Genomic DNA, 21,770 nt, shown 5'->3' with positions numbered 1-21,770 from the left:
TTGCCCTCTTAATTGCAAGCAAATAATCAAGGGAGGTTGGAGACGTCTGGGAGTGTGCCTCTGATTGCAAAGCTCTTCTGTCTCCTTTTGCAGGTTATCTGACCTGGCCGCCTTCCACCACTTCGTCACCCAGAAATTCAACCTGACATCCAACAACACCTGGATTTGCTTCGGAGGCTCCTATCCAGGCTCCCTGTCTGCCTGGTTCAGACTCAAGGTGGGGACCACAAGATCTCCAGTAGGGGCCAATAGGAACAGGGCAATGCCGGATTTACGTATAAGCTAAACAAGCTATAGCTTAGGGCCCCACTCTCTTGGCCACCCCCCAAAAAAAATTAAAGAGAAAAAAACCTGGATGTACATTTCCAAAATATAAGATAAAAAAACAAATAAAATAAAACATACATACAGCAACAGTGTTTTGTGTTGTGTTAGGCTCCTATGGTGTAAGTAATGGGCCTGCTCCCTAAAATATCACTGGTTTGCTGAAATCTCTATGTGGGACAAGAAGCTACAGTTAGAACTGGATATGGAACAACTGATTGGTTCAAAATTGGGAAAGGAGTACGACAAGGCTGTATATTGTCTCCCTGCTTGTTTAACTTATATGCAGAATTCATCATGCGAAAGGCTGGACTGGATGAATCCCCAACCGGAATTAAGATTGCCGGAAAAAATATCAACAACCTCAGATATGCTGATGATACTACCTTGATGGCAGAAAGTGAGGAAGAATTAAAGAACCTTTTAATGAGGGTGAAAGAGGAGAGCGCAAAATATGGTCTCAAGCTCAACATCAAAAAAACTAAGATCATGGCCACTGGTCCCATCACCTCCTGGCAAATAGAAGGGGAAGAAATGGAGGCAGTGAGAGATTTCACTTTCTTGGGTTCCATGATCACTGCAGATGGTGACAGCAGTCACGAAATTAGAAGACGCCTGCTTCTTGGGAGAAAAGCAATGACAAACCTAGACAGCATCTTAAAAGGCAAAGACATCACCTTGCCGACAAAGGTCCGTATAGTTAAAGCTATGGTTTTCCCAATAGTAATGTACGGAAGTGAGAGCTGGACCATAAAGAAGGCTGATCGCCGTAGAATTGATGCTTTTGAATTATGGTGCTGGAGGAGACTCTTGAGAGTCCCGTGGACTGCAAGAAGATCAAACCTATCCATTCTCAAAGAAATCAGCCCTGAGTACTCACTAGAAGGACAGATCCTGAAGTTGAGGCTCCAGTACTTTGGCCACCTCATGAGAAGAGAAGAATCCCTAGAAAAGACCCTGATGCTGGGAAAGATGGAGGGCACAAGGAGAAGGGGACGACAGAGGATGAGATGGTTGGACAGTGTTCTTGAAGCTACTAACATGAGTTTGGCCAAACTGCGAGAGGCAGTGAAGGATAGGCGTGCCTGGCGTGCTCTGGTCCATGGGGTCACGAAGAGTCGGACACGACTGAACGACTGAACAACAACATATATAGGGTGCCTACATTCTGCATGGACTGGTTGCATGGCAACATGCGCAAATGGCTTGAGATACCTATTAGGTCCATAAATTACCATATAGCATATATTCAACACAAAAACAGCGACAATTTGTTGTTGACGAAGGACAGCCGGGCATATGAAGGGCCCCCATTACCTTCAGTAGCTTAGGGCCTCATCAAACCTAAATCCGGCCCTGGAGCAGGGGGAGCTGAGTCAGACCATTGGGTCCACCTTGCTCAGAACTGCTTACTCTTGAGTAGCAGCGGCATTCCAGGAATTCAGATGGGGGAACATTCCCCAGCCCTACCTGGAGATGCCAGGGATTGAACCTGGGATTTTCTGCTTCCCACGCTCTGGGGCTTTTGGTGAACTGGGACGCTCTCGTGGCCACTGTGCCAGTTTGCATTTCTTAGTGCAGAAAGTATTGATCTGATTTGAAGAGAGATCTCTCCTATTCTAATGAATTCAAGAGGGTTCTGGAAGCTTCTGTTTGTGAAAGAAACAAGCAGAAGGTTCATGGTGTTTGGGTTATTCCTTCAGAGAAGCTAGTGCAGCTGGTTTAAACTTCACTTTCTCTTTTTATCTCTCTTTTCCTTCTGGTGCGTTCTGTACATAGATAGTTGTTAAGGTTTAGACTTATTATAAGTTAATGTAAGTTTCAGTTAAGTCTGCTGCAACTGGACTTCTTATGGACAGTGCCAATCCTGAATGTATTGGATTTGTGACCATTATGCTCATTTGCCTTCAGCAGCAGTAAAGCTCTGCTGGATGAAATAGAATTGCCTCTGGTCTGGTTTTTGGGAATCCTGCAACGTGTTTACTTTTTTAATCTGCTAACTATACATTGGAATCTACTCTGGATTCAATGACACTCTGCTTGTGGCCTTCTTTGGCGATCCCTCGTAGCCGAGTAAGATTGCCTTCCATGAACACAATCTCAAAAGTGAGTCCGTAAGTGACTGCGGAGGCTAATTCTGGATCCACACGTCCATTTTCTCTCTCTCTGTTCCAGTTTCCCCACCTGGTCTTTGCTGCTGTTGCTTCTTCTGCACCCGTCAGAGCCCAGCTGGATTTCACAGGCTACCTTAAGGTGAGTTCTTGGCAAAGAAACCAGGTGGTCTTTTTCAGTTTAGGGAAAGCCCTCAGAACTCATTGAGTCCCTCTCAAATGATGACCACACGATAGCCAAAAGTTTGCCCGTGGTTGAACTCAGCCTCGGTCAACCGGAAAGGCCTCCAGATATTTGGACTATAACTCCCATCAGCGCTGGCAGGTGCTGATGGGAGTTGTAGTCCAAATGTCATCAGTTTTGACTCGAAAGGAAATTATTCCCCGCCCCCCCAAAAAAAAATAGTGAAGAAGAAAAAGCTGGAATTAATACCATAATGTGAATCATCACATCTCTTTCTTGGGTTTCGAGTGTAATGCTCAGACCGTGCCTGAAACCCCATGCGGCTGTCCAGAGGACAGGATCACACTTCAAAATGACCTTAACAGATTAGACAACTGGGCCAAAGCAAACAAGATGAATTTTAACAAGGAGAAATGTAAAGTACTACACTTGGGCAAAAAAAATGAAAGGCACAAATACAGGATGGGTGACACCTGGCTTGAGAGCAGTACATGTGAAAAGGATCTAGGAGTCTTGGTAGACCATAAACTTGACATGAGTCAACAGTGTGATGCAGCAGCTAAAAAAGCCAATGCAATTCTGGGCTGCATCAATAGGAGTATAGCGTCTAGATCAAGGGAGGTAATAGTACCACTATATTCTGCTCTGGTCAGACCTCACCTGGAATACTGTGTCCAGTTCTGGGCACCACAGTTCAAGAAGGATACTGACAAGCTGGAACGTGTCCAGAAGAGGGCAACCAAAATGGTCAAAGGCCTGGAAACGATGCCTTATGAGGAACGGCTTAGGGAGCTGGGTATGTTTAGCCTGGAGAAGAGAAGGTTAAGGGGTGATATGATAGCCATGTTCAAATATATCAAAGAATGTCATATAGAGGAGGGTGAAAGGTTGTTTTCTGCTGCTCCAGAGAAGCGGACACAGGGCAATGGATTCAAACTAGAAGAAAGAAGATTCCACCTAAACATTAGGATGAACTTCCTGACAGTGAGAGCTGTTCGGCAGTGGAATTTGCTGCCTAGGAGTGTGGTGGAGTCTCCTTCTTTGGAAGTCTTGAAGCAGAGGCTTGACAGCCATCTGTCAGGAATGCTTTGATGGTGTTTCCTGCTTGGCAGGGGGTTGGACTGGATGGCCCTTGTGGTCTCTTCCAACTCTGTGATTCTATGATTAACAACTTTGTCTTTATCCCTTCCTCACCTATCTCTCTTTGGCTTTTTCCTCTCCAGGTTGTTGCCGCAAGTCTGTCCAATCCAGTGGTCGGTGGTTCCAAAGAGGTGGGGTTTTTAATATTTTTCCAAATGACTCGTATTTTGGCTGTGTGGCAAGTTGCGGCCGTTAAAAGTGGTTTCGTTAACGCTTTAAATGCATAGTGCGGACACATCCCTACTTTTTGCTGCCTGTCGTGTGCTCCCCCCCACCCCTGGTGTTTCCTTTTTTTAAAAGTAATTTTTATTTGATTTCAGAAAAAATAAACTAACAACAACAACAAACTTTTATTTGTATCCTGCCCCCCCGGCTGAGACTGGGCTCAGGGCGGCCAACATCAAATCTATAACATTGGTATAAAATCAAACATTAATTAAATTACCTCCTAAAAACAAGTCAGGATCAAATTAAAACAAAGTCAATTAAAAATCCATACAAAGCGATTGCTCTGAATCTTAAGACTCCCCCCCCCCATCCCCTCCATGGGCCTCCCGTCAATATTTACAACTGCATATCAGTCCATTATCCACATTTTTTATCCATCTAAATTGTCCATAGTTTTTGTTACTTTACAAGTGTGATTAAAACCGTGCCAATGTTTTCATCTGCTTGCAATGGTCTCCTAAATAAATTATAAAATGTCCCCATTCTTTTTTTTTTTCCAAAGTTCCCATCCTCTTGGTTCCTGAGCTTCCCGGTTAATTTTGCCATTCTTCCCTGGTCGGGATTATTTCTTCCTTCCATCTCTGGGCTAATAACACCCATGCGGTTGTTGTCGCATACGTGAAAAGTCTTTTCTGGTCCTTTAGAATCTTGGCGCCTATAATTCCTAGTAAAAAAAAAAGCTTCTGGTTTTTTAAATGAACGTTATTTTAAACATTGTTTTCATTTCATTATATATCATCTCCTAGAAAGTTTTTGTTACCTTACACACAGGGTGGATTTGATTCAAATCAAATCAATTTAAATCTCGATTTAAAGCATGATCAGTAGTCAGTAAGACTTGATTTAAATCAATTGTTTTTACAGAAAGACTCATTTTTGCTGGTATAACCTTAATATTTACAACCAGAGGAAGGTTTCATTTTTGGAATAATAAATTTTCAGAGTAGTTTTTACAGTTATATAAAAAACTACTGATGTGTTAGAAATACAAAGACACATAATTATGTAATTATTGTGAGATTTAATAAGTTAACTGTTTATATGTGGACAGTTTTTCTGCTGTACTTGATTGGAAAGAGAAAAATAATCATTTCCTTAATAACAATTTAAACAATTTATTTAACTAAAACAATAGCATTATAGCATATGTATCCATGTTTGTTAACTGATGTGGTTAAACAATTTTTTTAAAAAAACAACAACCTTAGACTTAGTTTTAGCACACATGAAAAACTTAAAACAAATCCTTATTTCCTGATGAATAGCCTTTGGACTATAATGTAACTTAAATAGAAAACTATCTTTAGAATTTTTTTTCCTCCAAAAGCATTTATTTTAATACAGTCATACCTTGGGTTATGATCGCTGCGGGTTACGTTTACTGGACAATTTTTTATTTTATATATATATATATATATATATATATATATATATATATATATATAATCATTGATTTTATCCACCCTGCTTACAAGTCCATCACATATGATAAAAGGTACCCTGTGTTTCCTCACCTTCCTTTTTGCTTTCCTCGCAGTGCATGGAGGCCGTGGCTGACGGCTTCTCTGCTGTGGATGCCCTGATCCAAGATGGAGCCCTGGCCAAGCTGGCGAAGGACTTCCGCTCCTGCCAGGAGTTGGAGGGCTCCAGCGACTGTGTGGAGCTGGTGTCCAACCTGGCCGACATCTTTATGCTGGCTGTGCAGTACAACAACGAATACATGGAGTGGAGCACCATCGACAACTTTTGTGGTGTCATGACCAACAACAAGACTGGCTCTGCCTACCAGAGACTTATGGCAGCCAACAACGTAAGCCTGCGTCTCGGTGGGCGGGAGTGTTGGGAATGACGCTCGATCGGAGACGGCGAACTCCAAGACCCCTGAGCGTCTCCCAGGAGGCCCTCTCTGGCTGGCATGTCCCTTCAGTCCAGAGTGCCTATATTTGCGAGACCCTTCTCTTATGAGAAGAGCACACAAGTTATTAAATATTCAGGAAACGTCAGAAGCCCAATGTAACTTCGTTTATTCAACAGCTCACTTCCATATTAAAACAAGAACACACTCTGAAAAGCCCCAACCAGAAGTGCCAGTTGGCAGTTGACAGTTGACAGAACTTGCCCTTAGAACTTTCGTCCACCTACACTTCTCTGATTGGTTAGAATCATAACATGTGTTAAACCCAATACATAACACAAGTCTTCTAGCATCATGCAGCAAGAAGAAGGAAACACCTGTAGATCTAAACTACGTTTATTTACAGTCTATATACAGAGAATCCATTTCCATGTCTGTGTTCTCCAAGCTTTGGCAGAACAAGAAACAAACTGCGACACAGCAGAAGTGAAACTAACTTTACAATAACACACTCAGGCGGAAGAGATAAGACTGTCTTCCATTCCCACACTCTCTCAGACACTCAGGTGATTTATACTAATCACAGTAGTCAAGCTGAAGCAGCAGAGGCTACACAAAATCCTATCAGGGAGACCATTCTAGGGCCCTGACTGAGGAGCTGTCAATCCTCTTCCTTTGTTTAGGACGAGAGCGTTACTGGGCTCCAACTCTCAGTATTATAGAATAATAGAAATGTCTCCCCAAAACGTGCCAGAAAGTAAACGATAGGCTGAGAGTAAAACACATGTGTCTCGATAGGCTTACCTAAACAAACAAACAAAATGTTTTTAGTAGGGGCCCAAAAGAGTACAGTGGTACCTCTGGATGCGAACGGGATCCGTTCCGGAGCCCCATTTGCATCATGAGCAGAACGCAACCCGCAGTGCCACTTCTGCGCATGCGTGGGTCATGATTTGGCGCTTCTGCACATGCGCGTGATGTCACTGCACGTTTCTGCGCATGCGCGAACCGCCGAACCCGGAAGTAACCCGTTCCAGTGCTTCCGGGTTCGGCGTGTTCGTAACCCGCGCCGAACGCAACCCGCAGCGGCCGTAACCCGAGGTTATGACCGTACAATGAAAGGTACCTGCCTGATGTCAAGACACAGGGAGTTCCAAAGTGTGTCAAAGTTGCTGGGAGTTGCCAGGAGACCCCCTATTCCCCTCACCAAGCTACAGTTCCCTAGCTCTTTCCTTTGAAGAGAGATTGACTGTGAAACCACTCTGGAATTAATAATAATAATAATAATAATAATAATAATAATAATAATAATAATAAACTGAATCGCTATATCACAAGGTACTGTGCAATAATATTATAAAAAAATAAACAATTTTAAAAGGAATAGCTACATTAAAAAAATAACCCAGATGGACACCCATAGCATAGCTGGAAAAGCTTTTCAGGCCAAAAATGTCTTCAGTTGTTTCCCATCGCTGACCATTAGCTGAGCTGGCCTGGGCTGATGGGAGGCCTGGAGTCGCAGTCACATCTGAAAGGCGCTTCCTTGGCCACCTCTGGGCCTGTCCAACAGCCATTGTGGGACTGAAGCACTTCTTCTTTTCTTACATATTTAATGTATAATTTGTGTGTGTGTTTGTTGTTGTTTTTTGCACTAGCCAAAGGCCATGGCATCATCCAAAGAAGAAAAACAAAAACAGCAATTGCTTCATAGGCAGTAAAACCATGATCCAACCCACCCAAATTCCTTATTGCACAGAGTAAAATGTAATCCTCAAATAAAATGTGCAGATTTAGATCTCAAGAGTCCCCTTTGCAATTGACCACGATCCCACCCAGATCTTTCTTCCTGACAGGGCCGTTTTAAAGGGATCAGCCGCCGTGGCGCAACAATCCCTCGGCGCCCCCGGCGTGCCGCCTCTCCGCCCGCCTCCCTCCCGCGCTGGCTGCCCCTCGGGAGGGGGGGTGGGCGAGCGGGGGATGGGGGCGTGACGCTGGAGCGGCGCGGGGCTTTGCACACCCTTCCCAGCGCTCCAGCTGGGGCTCCGGAGGGCGGCCGGCTTGCAGCTCGCCCGTGTTGGCGGGGGCAGGTTGGGTAGGGGGTGCCCGGCATGCCGACGGGCTCGCGGGGGCGCCCCTGGGTGGCGCGGCGCCCTGGCGCGCCGCGCCACCCAGCATCTATGATGAGACGGCCCTGCTTCCTGATCTCCCTAGCTGCCACCTTATAAGTCACAGAGCCATCCGTATCACTCAGCAGTCACTTCACCCTCTGGTTAGATTTGTTTCCTTCGCAAAAAGGGGTTTTGTGAATCGGTTTCTTGGGCCCGTATATAGCAGACGTTGCAGTAAGTGATGGCACACATCCTCTAGATGTGGTTGCCCACGCAGGCAGAGTCTCTCTTCAAAAGGTATTGCGTTGTATCGCCCACCCAGGGCCAGTTTTAGGTTTGATGAGACCCTAAGCTGCTGAAGGTAATAGGGCCCTTTATATGTCCACCTGTCCTTTGTCAACAACAAATTGTTGCTGTTTTTTGTGTTGAATATATGCTATATGGTAATTTATGGACCTAATAATTTAAGTATCTAAAGCCAGTACGTTTCCGAGCACAATTCAAAGTGTTGGTGCTGACCTTTAAAGCCCTAAACGGCCTCGGTCCTGTATACCTGAAGGCATGTCTCCAACCCCATCGTTCAGCTCAGACACTGAGGTCCAGCGGCGAGGGCCTTCTGGCGGTTCCCTCACTGCAAGAAGCAAAGCTACAGGGAACCAGGCAGAGGGCCTTCTCGGTAGTGGCGCCCGCCCTGTGGAACGCCCTCCCATCAGAGGTCAAAGAGATAAGCAACTACTTGACATTCAGAAAATACCTGAAGGCAGCCCTGTTTAGGGAATTTTTAAATCTGTGACATTTTAATGTATTTTAATATTTGTTGGAAGCCGTCCAGAGTGGCTGGGGGGACCAGATGGGCGGGGTACAAATAATAAAATTATTATTATTATTACATAACAAATAGGAGCCTACACAACACAAAACACTGTTGCTGTATGTAGGTTTTATTTTATTTGTGTTTTTTTATCTTATATTTTGGAAATGTATATCCTTGGTTTTTTCCCTTTAAATTTTTTTGGGGGGGGCCCCCAAGAGAGTGGAGCCCTAGGCTATAGCTTGTTTAGCTTATACGTAAATCCGTCACTGCGCCCACCTCTCTTCTTTTCGAAAGGTGTACTTGGACGGCATGAACATGACATGCACAGAGAACAATCACACACAGGCCCTGCAGGAGCTGCGCAGCACATTCATCTCCACGTCGGGCGTGGGTATCAGGCAGTGGTACTTCCAGACATGTACAGAGTTTGGATACTGTAAGTGAGAGTTAACGTTTTGCCCTCTGCTCTCCTCCTCCAACTCCTCCTTCTCCTCCACATATTATTATTATTATTATTATTATTATTATTATTATTATTATTATTATTAATTATTCACCCTAAGGTCCTGGGGTGGATTATTTGTGTTGGTGAGGAGATGAGAGTTTGTTCCTCTCAAATTAGGCTAAATGAGATTGCCTGGCGGAAAAGCGAGCTCTCGCCTCTCATTGAGCTTTGTATACAATACAGGTGAAACTCAAAAAATTAGAATATCGTGGAAAGGTTCGTTTCTTTCAGTAATTCAACTGAAAAGGTGAAACTAATATATGAGATAGACCCATGACATGCAAAGCGAGATATGTCAAGCCTTTATTTGTTATAATTGTGATGATTATGGCGTACAGCTGATGAGAACCCCAAATTAACAATTTCAACTTTGGGGTTTTCATCAGCTGTGCGCCATAATCATCACAATTATAACAAACAAAGGGTTGACATATCTCCCTTTGCATGTCATGAGTCTATCTCATATATTAAACTCCAGTAGCTAATGAAAACAATTGCTTACATAAATGGACTTTTCCACAATATTCTAATTTTTCGAGTTTCACCTGTGCTTAAGGTACATAGGTAAGAGGCTCGTTCATAATTATATTTTTGGAATCCGTCACGTTTTTGTGCATCTGCATTGCTTTGTTCCGGCTGCCCCACGATCATATTATAAAGTAGTTGTGCTCTGTGTTACAAAATGAGCACAGCTGGGAGCAGTTTCTTTTCATTTTCCAACGTTTCGAGAAAAGATTTGGTGCGGCGTAAGCAAATTGTTATTCTGAAAGTATGGCCCAGAGGAAAAAGGTTTGAGAACCACTGACTTGGGGGCTGCCCCAGAGAAGGCCCTGTCCTGGACCTCTACCCCTGAGCTTCTGAGTCCAACCAAGTGCGGCCTTTCCTGTTTGCATTGCTCCCCGCGGACATAGGTGGCCTCTTGCATTTTATTTCTTTCACTCTAGACCAAACCTGCGATGATCCTGCCTGCCGTTTCTCCCGCTTCATGAACCTGACGACTGAGCTTGATACCTGCCGAGAGGTCTTCGGCATCCCCTCTCAGGCTGTCCAGGAAGCTGTGTCCTTCACCAACGACTACTATGGGGCCGATCGCCCCAAAGCCAGCCGCGTCCTCTTCGTGAACGGTACGGAGGGTGGGGAGATGTAGGGCCCTCTCAGACGCCCGTGTGCAGTGCGTAGTTGCGAGAGAGGGAGAGACCAAATATTTATGTGGCTGGTTGTGGTTGCTTGTCGGCGAGGAGAAAAAGCAGTCTACACATGCTCAGAGGCAGATTTCCCCCTTCACTATGAGGGGTGTGTAAGTTTTCTCACCGTTTGATAGTGGAACAAATTCTTTAACCAGGCCTTTGGCTTATTGACACCCGATGCCCTTTTAAAATGTGTAGTGGAGGAGGGGGGTTATTGGGATGTTTTTGTTTTTACAGTGGTACCTCTGGTTACGTACTTAATTCGTTCCGGAGGTCCTGAAACTGTTCTTAACCTGAAGCACCACTTTAGCTAATGGGGCCTCCCACTGCCGCTGCACCGCCAGAGCACGATTTCTGTTCTTATCCTGAAGCAAAGTTCTTAACCTGAAGCGTTATTTCTGGGTTAGCGGAGTATGTAACCTGAAGCGTCGGTAACCTGAGGTACCCCTGTATTATGTATTTTCTTTTTTATAGATCTGTGCATATAAAGTGGTATACAAATTTAATTAACAACAGACTCCTTCAGGAGGTGGTAGACTCTTCCTTTCTTGGGAGTTTTTAAGCAGAGGTTGGGCGGTCATTTGTCATGCGTGATGATCGTATGTGATTTATGATCGTGTATGTTGAGATTCCTGCATCACAGGAGGTTGGACTAGATGATCCTCAGGGTCCCCTCCCACTCACCAATCCTATGATTCCCTTTCTCCTCCTTCCCATTTTTGCACGGACAGAACGAGAGCTATACAAAGGCAATTTCATTTCAAAATCCTAAGCCAAGGAGGTCTGTCATCTGAAGTGGATAAATGAATAAACCCATTGGGTTGTACCCAACTAAGTTTTACTCACAGTAGCCCCATAGAAATAAAAGGGCCTAATTTAGTAGTGTCCATTAATTTCTGAGTAGGATAAGTTAGGGTCATTCTCAGTGTGTCTACTCTGAAAAGAACTTAAGTTGGATGCAACTGTAGTTTGGAGCAGAGAAGGAAACCTTTCAGCAGTTTTTAGTGAATGACATTGGGGGAGCATTCATTGGGGGCTGCCCTTGAAACTGTCCCAGAAACTCCTGCGGGTCCAGAAGGCTGCAGCGAGGCTCCTCATGGGGTCCTTGCCGTGGGAGCATATTCACCCAGTGCTTTACCAGTTGCACTGGCTCCCGGTGGAGTATCAGGTCAGGTTTAAGGTGCAGGTTTTGACCTTTAAAGCCCTATATGGCCTAGGACCCTTGTACTTATGGGACCGCCTCTCCTGGTATGTCCCGAAGAGCACTCTAAGGTCCATGAATAATAATAGCTTAAAGGCCCCGGGCCCTAAAGAAGCCAGACTATATCCTCCACCAGGGCCAGGGCCTTATTAGTGATGGCTCCAACCTGGTGGAATGCTCTGTCCCACGAGACTAGGGCCCTGCAGGACTTGATCTCCTTCCGCAGGGCCTGTAAGACAGAGCTATTCCGACTGGCCTTCAATTTGAATTAGCCTGATCCCCTGTTCCCTTTTTTCCCTTTCCTTTTCTATGAAGTAACCCTTCTGGGACCCCACATTTAAACTCTTCCCTGGTCTCCTTGCTGGCCCTAGTAGGAACTACTTGGCCAGTTAGCCCTGGTGATCATTTGATGTTTACTGACTGGGGTCCCCCCCAAAATGACCTGACCCCTGAATGTTTGAATTTTATTGACATTGATGCGGCATTTATGCTGTATTTTATGCTGTTTTTAAGTCGCATTTTAATAAATGTTTTACACTTGCTGTTAGCCGCCCTGAGCCCGGTTTTTTTAAAGCGGGAAGGGCGGGGTATAAATGGAAATTTATTATTATTATTATTATTATTATTATTAATTTAAATGGCTACAAAACATGGAAGGTTGCTTCCTCCTTACACAGTCTTAGGTGTATGCTGTGTTGGACTAGAGACCCCATCTGCAAGTTTTATATTTTTGTGTTGTGGAGCGCCACCCAAAGCCAGAGTGGTGTAGTGGTTAAGAGCGGTGGACTCGTAATCTGGGGAACCGGGTTCGCGTCTCCGCTCCTCCACATGCAGCTGCTGGGTGACCTTGGGCTAGTCACACTTCTTTGAAGTCTCTCAGCCCCACTCACCTCACAGAGTGTTTGTTGTGGGGGAGGAAGGGAAAGGAGAATGTTAGCCGCTTCAGGTAGTGATAAAGCGGGGTATCAAATCCAAACTCTTCTTCTTCTTCTTCTTCTTCTTCATCATCATCATTCAAGCTGGGACACAGCTCTCTGGCGTCCGCAGCATTTGTGATAGGGAGTGTTGTCAATATACTCCACTTCTCCCACCACCTGAAGAACGCTTCCGTGGCCGCATTGTAGGAGCCTTGGGTCATGTAATTTTCCCAACTTGCCATAATGAAGGTATTGGGGATCGTGGGGGAATTCATTTCCCTAGTACAGTATTATTCTGTGAGCCGCCCTGAGACCCCCAGTTATAGGGCGGTATATAAATTAAATCAATCAATCAATACATTTTCCATTGAGTTCGTAGGAGCAATGTAGGTCCCCCCATCCTGGCATCAGAAGTTAGCATCTGAGATCTGCCTCTCCCATTGGATCACACTTGAAAGTCAGTTTAATTTCTCTCCTCCTTGGTGTTTGATCACTGCCTTCTCTCCCCAGGCGACATTGATCCTTGGCACGCCCTGAGTGTCCTCAAGAACCAGTCCCGCTCCGAACGGGCCATTTTAATCAACGGCACTTCCCACTGCGCCGACATGATGACACCCAGCCCCCAGGACCCACTGCCCCTTGTCCATGCCAAAGAGGTGAGAACGGCCCCTGGATTCTCACTTGAATGTTCCGGGGGTAGGAAGTAGCATGGGCGGCGGGGTGTGTGTGTGAATAGCTTGGAACCCCAGAACCCTTTTAAGGAAGTTCCACTTCCTTTAACCTGTCTGGTCTCAGGCTGGAGGCAATGCAGGGAAGAATTAGAGTGCAGAACCCTTTTAGGAAAGTTCTGTTTCTTCCTGTGAAAATGTGATTAACCTCTTGGTCCATGAACCTTGTAGTGGGGTAGAAGAGCTGAAAATATTGCCAATATATTTTACTTCCGGCAACCAGTGCGCCCCTTAAGTTTCAGATAATACATAGGTAAAGGTAAAGGGACCCCTGACCATTAGGTCCAGTCGCGGACGACTCTGGGGTTGCGGCGCTCATCTCATTTTACTGGCCGAGGGAGCCGGCGTACAGCTTCCGGGTCATGTGGCCAGCATGACTAAGCCGCTTCTGGCGAACCAGAGCAGCGCACGGAAACGCTGCTTACTATCCCGCCGGAGTGGTACCTATTTGTCTACTTGCACTTTTACGTGCTTTCGAACTGCTAGGTGGGCAGCAGCTGGGACCGAGCAACGGGAGCTCACCCCGCCGCGGGGATTCGAACCGCTGACCTTCTGATCGGCAAGCCCTAGGCTCTGTGGTTTAACCCATGGCGCCACCCGCGTCCCGAATACATGGGTAGACAAGTCTTAAAAGCCCCAGACACAAATATTCACGGCCCTCTGGCAGCTGTGGTGGCACATGTACCAGAAATAATGTACCTGTATTTAGTGTTAACTCTGGAAATGTATGCTCGATTCTGACCCAACTAAGCCTTCTGACGTACCGTATTTTTCGCCCCATAAGGCGCACCGGACCATAGGGCGCACCTCGTTTTTAGAGGAGGAAACAAGAAAAAAAATATATTTTTCTGGTTTTCCTCCTCTAAAAGCCCTGTTTTTTTTTTGAGGATCAGCTAAAGGTTTTGCAGCTTTTTTTGCAAAGGGGGAAAAGCAAAGCTCCTTTTGCAAAGGGGGAAAAGCAAAGAGGAAAAGCGCCGTTTTTATGGGGTTCAACTCACATTTCTGCAGCTTCTGAAGGAAAGGGGGCCCTTTCTACTGTTTCCAGACAGATAATCTAATCAGCCAGTCACATGTTGCTGGGGAAACAAACAACCTCCCTCTGCAGCACATTCAACAATGGAGGGTGGGGCTGAAAGGGAGCCGGGACTCTTATCTCTCTCCCTATCTTTTGCTGATCAGCTGCTGAGCGGGGTCCTTTCAACACCCCCTTTTCTCTTTGTAAAATAAAAAGCATGATATCCTCTTTTGGCCCCTGGGCAATTCAGCTCCAGGGACCACCACTCGCTCCATAAGACGCACAGATATTTCCCCTTACTTTTTAGGAGGAAAAAAGTGCGTCTTATGGGGCGAAAAATACAGTATATTTTACTCCCCACAAATGTCTGCTTGTTAAGGTTTTAGTCTTGTTTTAATTGTTTTTGCTTTTAATTAATGTGCAAAGTACCTTGAGATGGTGGTTTGGAAGGTGGTTAATAAATCAACGGCAGTAATAAAAATGGAAACAATTGTCCCTGAATTAGGAGGACAGCCTATAAATCAGGGTTCTATTTAGGAGTCTGGCCAGCCTCAGTTTTATTTTCTCTCTCTCTCCCCACTCCCTCCATACAGCAAATCTCCTTGCAGGTTGATGAGTGGCTGAAGTTAGCGAGAAAGACAAACCAAGGCAGCTGAGGGGCCAAATGAGAAGATGGTTCGCCAGCCAAAACCGCTGTCGCCTCTCCTTGGAGAAAGACTTCTTGCTCCTGCCTTCTCTTAGAGACTCACAAAACATCTTTGCATCACCAGGGAAATAACTGCGTGGCACAAATGACTGTTTTGTTTTTGTTTTTTGTTTTTTAAAAAAGCTTCAATTTCCAAATACAGATTTATTTATTTTTAATACCCTTGATTCTTCACTGTTGTTGATGATGATGTTTGTCGATGGAGCTGGATTTCATAGCGTGTGGAAGATGGGAGTGTCCAGAAGGACACCAATATATATATATTTTCTTTTCTTTTACTGGTTTTTGCTCCTCTGCAGTCTGGCTTGTGGGATGGCGAAGCTTTTCCCATCGCTGCATCTCCGTGGCAGGAGAAAAATGTCTGCTTCGTTTCTGTGCGGCAGACTGCGGGTTAAAGGCTGTTTGTTCCAGGGGCAGGGCAGAAAGTTTGCAACGAAAGGTGGGAAAACCGGGAGCTGTAAAAACCCTCCTCGGTGGAGGTCTGCTGGAATCCGCTTCCCGAAGCAGCAGAAAATGTATTTTGCAAGCAGAGTTTAATAGAACCTAATCATGACTTGGTACAGGCAACTCCCAATTTAGGCAGGGGGTTGCGATCTGGGCCTCCCTGCGTGTAACTGGAATTACGTATATTGGGAGCACCCTGGAGGGGCAGCGGGGCTTGCAGAGATGATGTGTGGGGGACAGAGGAGGAATGGTGGAGACGGTCAGGATGTCCTACACACAAGTAGAGCCTTGGCAGAGACACAGGCCCAACTGGCATGTTCCCTCCCTCCTGGGCGATCGTTCGGGAGCTTCAAAAGCATTCCTCAGCCCGAACATCACAGCTACTGATGCCAGAAGACATCAGCACACTTAGGGATCCGCAGAGGTTTGCGCAGTTGCATAACAGAACTCAGCAACTCAGCATTTAGGCTAATCTACTTTATTTACACATAAATACACACGGAGCACTGCGACATGGCTCCCTCTCTCTCTGGCATCAGACAGCAAAGAGAATGAACAAAGGACAATAGTCCCACTTCAGGGAACACAGTAAGACAAACACCCTGTCTTCCGTCACTTCCCGTTCCTGTGGAATCAAAACACACACCCGGTCATGTGATAGACAACAAACCCATGACTGCACACTGGGAATGAATCTCCAACAGAGACCGCCTCCCCAGCAGGAAGACAGTATAGATTTACAACAGTGGTTTGCAGGAGGTCACTGCTCAGAGGCAGATGAGGGGAAAAGTTGGGAAATAATGGGAGAGGGTGAGGCAGAGCCGGAGCAGCTGGCTGACATGTTATCACTAGAAAGCATTCCAAACCCCCCCCCCCCACCTGAACCCGGCGATCACTGGAAGTAGGAGAGCAAAGGGCTTGGAGACAATGGCCCTAAGTGGCAACCATAGAGTGGGGGTGTGCTGTTGACGAATGAGGAAGTAGGTGGAAAAGGGGGGGTGGAGATTTACCTGGAACAACACCATTACTACAAGAGGCTGCATTTTGTAAGCCTCTCTCTGTGAATATTAAATAAGCAACATTGGTAAGAACTTTCCTTTCTCTTATCCATTCCTGGCAAGCTACCGTAGGGGGTTCGGATCCTCTGAAGCCTGACACCGGCTGGTGAGGAAACCCCTCCCTCAAGGGGCTGGGCGAACAGGAATCAACAGCCGCAAAGAGATAAAAAGCCATGCTCCCATGCCAAGGAGGTAAAAGGACCAAAATCCATAAAAACGAAAAACAAAACCAAAGGCAGGATACTGCCCAATGGCTGCCCCATTGTCTCTAGAGGCTGGGTTATAAAGCCAACATCTCCAAATCTTGGGACTGAAGGTGCATTCACAGATACAGGTTCGCCGCTTGGTGACTGGAGCTCCAGATCACGGTTTGCACGTGAGTAAGGATGGATCCAAGGCTGCCACGGCTTCCCCGATTTTCAGATGGTCATTTCGAAAGCAGCTGCCGAGTGGACGTCCGTGGCTGCGCTGGTGGTGTCTCGTACGTGGCTTTGCTCGTCCACAAGCAGCTCCTCCCTCGAGAAAGTTTCCATCTCCAGCTGCAACTCCTTCAGGTCCTGGATCTCCAACGCGAGGGTGTAGAGATGGCGGAAAAGCGCCTGGTCGGCCCACCGCAATCTCAGCTGCACGGCAAAGAAAGCAACCATTTTCATTCTCTTTTATCGATGTCCTGGCAATATAAGCATGACAAGGGCTGTATACACACCATGCATTTAAAGCAATCCGTCTCCACAAAGAATCGGGGGAAGCGTAGTTTAAGCCTCTTGCAGAGCTACAGTCCCCAGCACCCTGAACAAACTACAGATCCCATGATTCTTGGGGAGCAACGCACTTTAAATGTGTTTGCAAATGTGTGTTGTGCACATAGCCCAGAGAAGTTTTACCATGTACCCAGAAGCAACTTTAGCCCACGTTGCTTGAAATTTTTGGGTCTGGCAGACCCAATTTGAGTCGCGTGACTCAAAATTGGTTAAATTTTTGTTGTCTATTTTTCAACAGTCCCAAAGTTTGAGAGTCAGCGGCGCCCCCTGGTGGTGACCCAGACCTTGTTGCTGGTTGCGAAGGGCCCCCCATAACAATTCAAGCTTCAGGGCCCCCAAAAATATAGGTCCACCACTGGCCAAGGTTTCTCACCGAGGCAAGACGGTTTACACCGATCCTGGCCCGACTGCACTGGCTGCCCATTAGTTTCCAGGCCGAATTCAAAGGGCTGGTTTTGACCTATAAAGCCTTAAATGGCTCAGGACCACGATACCTCAAGGGCTGCCTGTCTCCGTATGTACCTACCTGGACCTTGAGATTATCCTCTGAGGCCCTTTTTCGTGTGCCTCCTGCCCGAGAGGTCTGGAGGGTGGCAACACGAGAACGGGGCCTTTCCTGTGGTGGCTCCCCATTTGTGGAATCTCTCCCCAGGGAGTCTCACCTGGCACTTTCGTTACATATCCTTAGGTGCCAGTTGAAAACAATCCTCTGTAACCAGGCCTTGGGCCTTGTAACTATTTGTGGCCTTTCAAATGTGTGTGTGTGTGGGGGGGGGGTTATTGGTTTGTGTTTGTTCTCTCATTTATTTATTTTTTGTATTTTTATGTTGTGAACCACCCTGTGATCTGCAGATGAAGGGCGGTATACAAATTTAATAAACAACAGCCTCGGTCCTGTATACCTGAAGGAGCGTCTCCACCCCCATCGTTCTGCCCGGACACTGAGGTCCAGCTCCAAGGGCCTTCTGGCAGCTCCCTCGCTGCAAGAAGCCAAGATACAGGGAACCAGGCAGAGGGCCTTCTCAGTAGTGGCGCCCGCCCCGTGGAACCGCCCTCCCACCAGATGTCAAAGAGAAAAACAACTACCAGACTTTTAGAAGACATATGAAGGCAGCCCTGTTTAGGGAAGCTTTTAATGTTTAATAGACTATTGTATTTTAATATTCTGTTGGAAGCCGCCCAGAGTGGCTGGGGAAACCCAGCCAGATGGGCAGGGTATAAATAATAAATTATTATTATTATTATTATTATTATTATTATTATTATTATTATTATTAACAACAACAACAACAACAACACAGTGTGCTCCAGATCTTGTTGGACTCCAACAACAACAACAACAACAACACAGTGTGCTCCAGATCTTGTTGGACTCCAACAACAACAACAACAACAACAACACAGTGTGCTCTAGATCTTGTTGGACTCCAACTCGTAAGAACATAAGAACAGCCTGTTGAACCGGTGCCCTAGCTAGTCCAGCATCCTGTTCTCAACAGTGGCCTCCCAGGTGCCAATGGGAAGCTCTTGCGCAGGACCATCATGGACAATGGCCCAAGAGCTGTGGTCCAACAAGCACCTGAAGGACATCTCCTGGCTTAAAGAGGGCCTCACCATTTCACCGTGCACCCAGGCGATCTTGTCTTGGAGGCCAGGGCAGCCCCCCTCAAGCTCTTGGGCTGCTTCCTGCTCTCCTTCCCCAGGCAGAGAAAATGAAGGCAAGCTGGGCTCTCGAAACACTTTAGGCAAGGGGGGCAGGCCTTTGAAGGGAGACTCCTCTTCGTTGATCCAGGGCCAGGTGTCCATTGGGAGGTTCTCTGCTCCTGGTTCAGGGCTCTCCCTGGAAAGTGGGAAAGACCCTGGTTAGTTAAGGGGCCGGTCCACCGTCCCTCAGACCTTGTGGGGGGCCGGACTATATTTTGAAAAAAAAAATATGAACAAATTCCTATGCCCCACAAATAACCCAGAGATGCATTTTAAACAAAAGCACATATTCCACTCATGTAAAAACACCAGGCAGGCCCCACAAATAACCCAGAGATGCATTTTAAATAAAAGGACACAATCTACTCATGTAAAAACACACCGATTCCCAGACCACCTGCGGGCCGGATTTAGAAGGCGATTGGGCCGCATCCGGCCCCCGGGCCTTAGTTTGAGGACCCCTGTCCTAAGGGTTCTTTAATCTATGGGAAATTAAACAGTTAAAACTATGTCAGGTAGGATTACCAGCTGCCTGTTCTACAGGTCTACTTGTTTGCCGACTGGGGTTGGCCGTTCCAACCTGTCCCATCGTTCGCTCACCTTACCAGCCTCAAGTCGGCCTGCATCCTGGTGCGCCTTAGAGGGAGGTCATCAAGGAGAGATGTAAAAAAATAAAATAAAATCTTGATGGTGGAATGACGGAAGATGCCTTCAAGGTAGACAGGAAGCTGCCTAGGTGCGGTGGTGGAAGCTTGAGAGTGCTGGGTGAATGCGTTGAAGCAAAAGGAATGTGACTATAGCTGGTTCTGCTTCTGATTATTCCTCAAGACCACAGCTCTGGGAGAATATGCAAAGCGGGATCAGGTGAGTGTGACACCTGAGCAGGTAAACATGGGAACTTGAAAGCCCCCAACCCATTAAATCCTTTCTTAAGTGGTTCGGGGGAATCTTTGAAGCTCTTTATCTCCTTGCATTCCACAGCGGCAGCTGACACCAGAAATGCCACCTGAAAGAGAAAGAGAGGCTTGGAAGATACACACCCGGCTCTGCAAGCGGCCAGCCGGGCTGTCAGTGCAAAGTCCGGGGTGCAGCGGGTGACGGAACCTATTCATACGCCCTTGTTTTCTCTTTCTGCCCCACAAGGAACATAAAGTCCTGTCAGGGCACTTGGCGGTGAGAGCGCAGGACACTCCCTCACAATCCAGAACACACAGATACTGTACACAGAGAGAGAGAGAGGAGAAGGAAGTAACAGAATCATCACATATAATTAACTGAAAGGAATTCCCTGCCACAGGATGTGATGATGGCCAGAGGGCTAGATAGAGATGTTTGCTTTTAAGGTCAAGGTAGACTCATAGAGGGCGCGAGTCTCGACGACTGTTAGTCATTACATTATGACATGGGTAGGCAAACCAAGGCCCGGGGGCCAGATTCGGCCCAATAGCCTGATAAATTTGGCCCGCGGACGGTCTGGGAATCAGTGTGTTTTTTACATGAGTAGAATGTGTCCTTTTATTTAAAATGCATCTCTGGGTTATTTGTGGGGCCTGCCTGGTTTTACATGAGTAGAATGTCGTTGTATTTTAAATTTAAAATGCACCTCTGGGTTATTTGTGGGGCATACGAATTTGTTCTCCCCCCCAAAAAAAAAATAGTCCGGCCCCCCACAAGGTCTGAGGGACAGTGGACCGGCTCACGGCTGGAAAAAATTGCTGATGCCTGCATTATGGAGTGCTTCCATTCTCTCCTCACCTGATCTTTTTTATCCCACCAACACACCCAATGGTCAGGCCACATTCACAGCACACAATTAAAGCACTATGATACCGCTTTAAACTGCCATGGCTTCCCCCAAAGGATCCTGGGATCTGTCGTTTGCCAAGTGTTGTTAGGAGTCCCTCCCCCCACTCCTAACCACTCTAGAAACAGGGGAATAAGGGTCTCCTAACAACTCTCAGCACCCTTAACAAACTACAGCAAACTCCCAGGATTCTTTGGGGGAAGCCAATGTATTTAGTGGCTAAGAGCGGTAGACTCGTAATCTGGGGAACCGGGTTCGTGTCTCCACTCCTCCACATGCAGCTGCTGGGTGACCTTGGGCTAGTCACACTTCTCGGAAGTCTCTCAGCCCCACTCACCTCACAGAGTGTTTGTTGTGGGGGAAGAAGGGAAAAGGAGAATGTTAGCCGCTTTGAGACTCCTTTGGGTAGTGAAAAGCGGGGTATCAAATCCAAACTCTTCTTCTTTGAAATTACGTCCTAGTGATCGCCGAAGAATTGATGCTTTTGAATTCTGGTGCTGAAGGAGAGTACTGAGAGTCCCATGGACTGCAAGAAGATCAAACCTATCCATTCTGAAGGAAACCAGCCCTGAGTGCTCACTGGAAGGACAGATCCTGAAGCTGAGGCTCCAGTACTTTGGCCACCTCATGAGAAGAGAAGACTCCCTAGAAAAGACCCTGATGTTGGGAAAGATGGAGGGCACAAGGAGAAGGGGACGACAGAGGACGAGATGCTTGGACAGTGTTCTAACATGAGTTTGACCAAACTGCGGGAGGCAGTGGAAGACAAGAGTGCCTGGTGTGCTCTGGTCCATGCGGTCACAAAGAGTCGGACACTACTGAACGACTAAACAACAACAACTTGAAATGTATCGCATGACTGTACCCACAGTAAGAGTGGCTGAAATAATGATCTCTTCCCCTCCCCTTGATTTTTTTCTATATATAAAAAAATTCTGCGGACCTCCGTGGGTTCCCTTAAGTCTGCAGAAAC

General features: G+C 46.5%; 1 protein-coding gene across 1 annotated transcript in view; it reads left to right on the top strand.

Annotated features, from left to right (window-relative positions):
- PRSS16 (serine protease 16) overlaps positions 1-15,121 on the top strand; it is a 30,742-nt gene extending 15,621 nt beyond the window's left edge. Inside the window, exons 6-13 of the mRNA XM_033158770.1 lie at positions 94-217; positions 2,500-2,577; positions 3,843-3,890; positions 5,525-5,797; positions 9,062-9,203; positions 10,217-10,396; positions 13,088-13,233; positions 14,914-15,121. Of these exons, the coding sequence (XP_033014661.1) occupies positions 94-217; positions 2,500-2,577; positions 3,843-3,890; positions 5,525-5,797; positions 9,062-9,203; positions 10,217-10,396; positions 13,088-13,233; positions 14,914-14,976 (1,054 nt within the window). The 3' untranslated portion in view covers positions 14,977-15,121. The remainder of the gene's footprint in view (positions 1-93; positions 218-2,499; positions 2,578-3,842; positions 3,891-5,524; positions 5,798-9,061; positions 9,204-10,216; positions 10,397-13,087; positions 13,234-14,913) is intronic.
- Positions 15,122-21,770: the final 6,649 nt, after the last annotated feature.

This window comes from Lacerta agilis, chromosome 8, assembly GCF_009819535.1.
Source record: "Lacerta agilis isolate rLacAgi1 chromosome 8, rLacAgi1.pri, whole genome shotgun sequence".
NCBI lineage: Eukaryota > Metazoa > Chordata > Lepidosauria > Squamata > Lacertidae > Lacerta > Lacerta agilis.
This window is presented reverse-complemented; position numbering and strand designations above follow the sequence as displayed.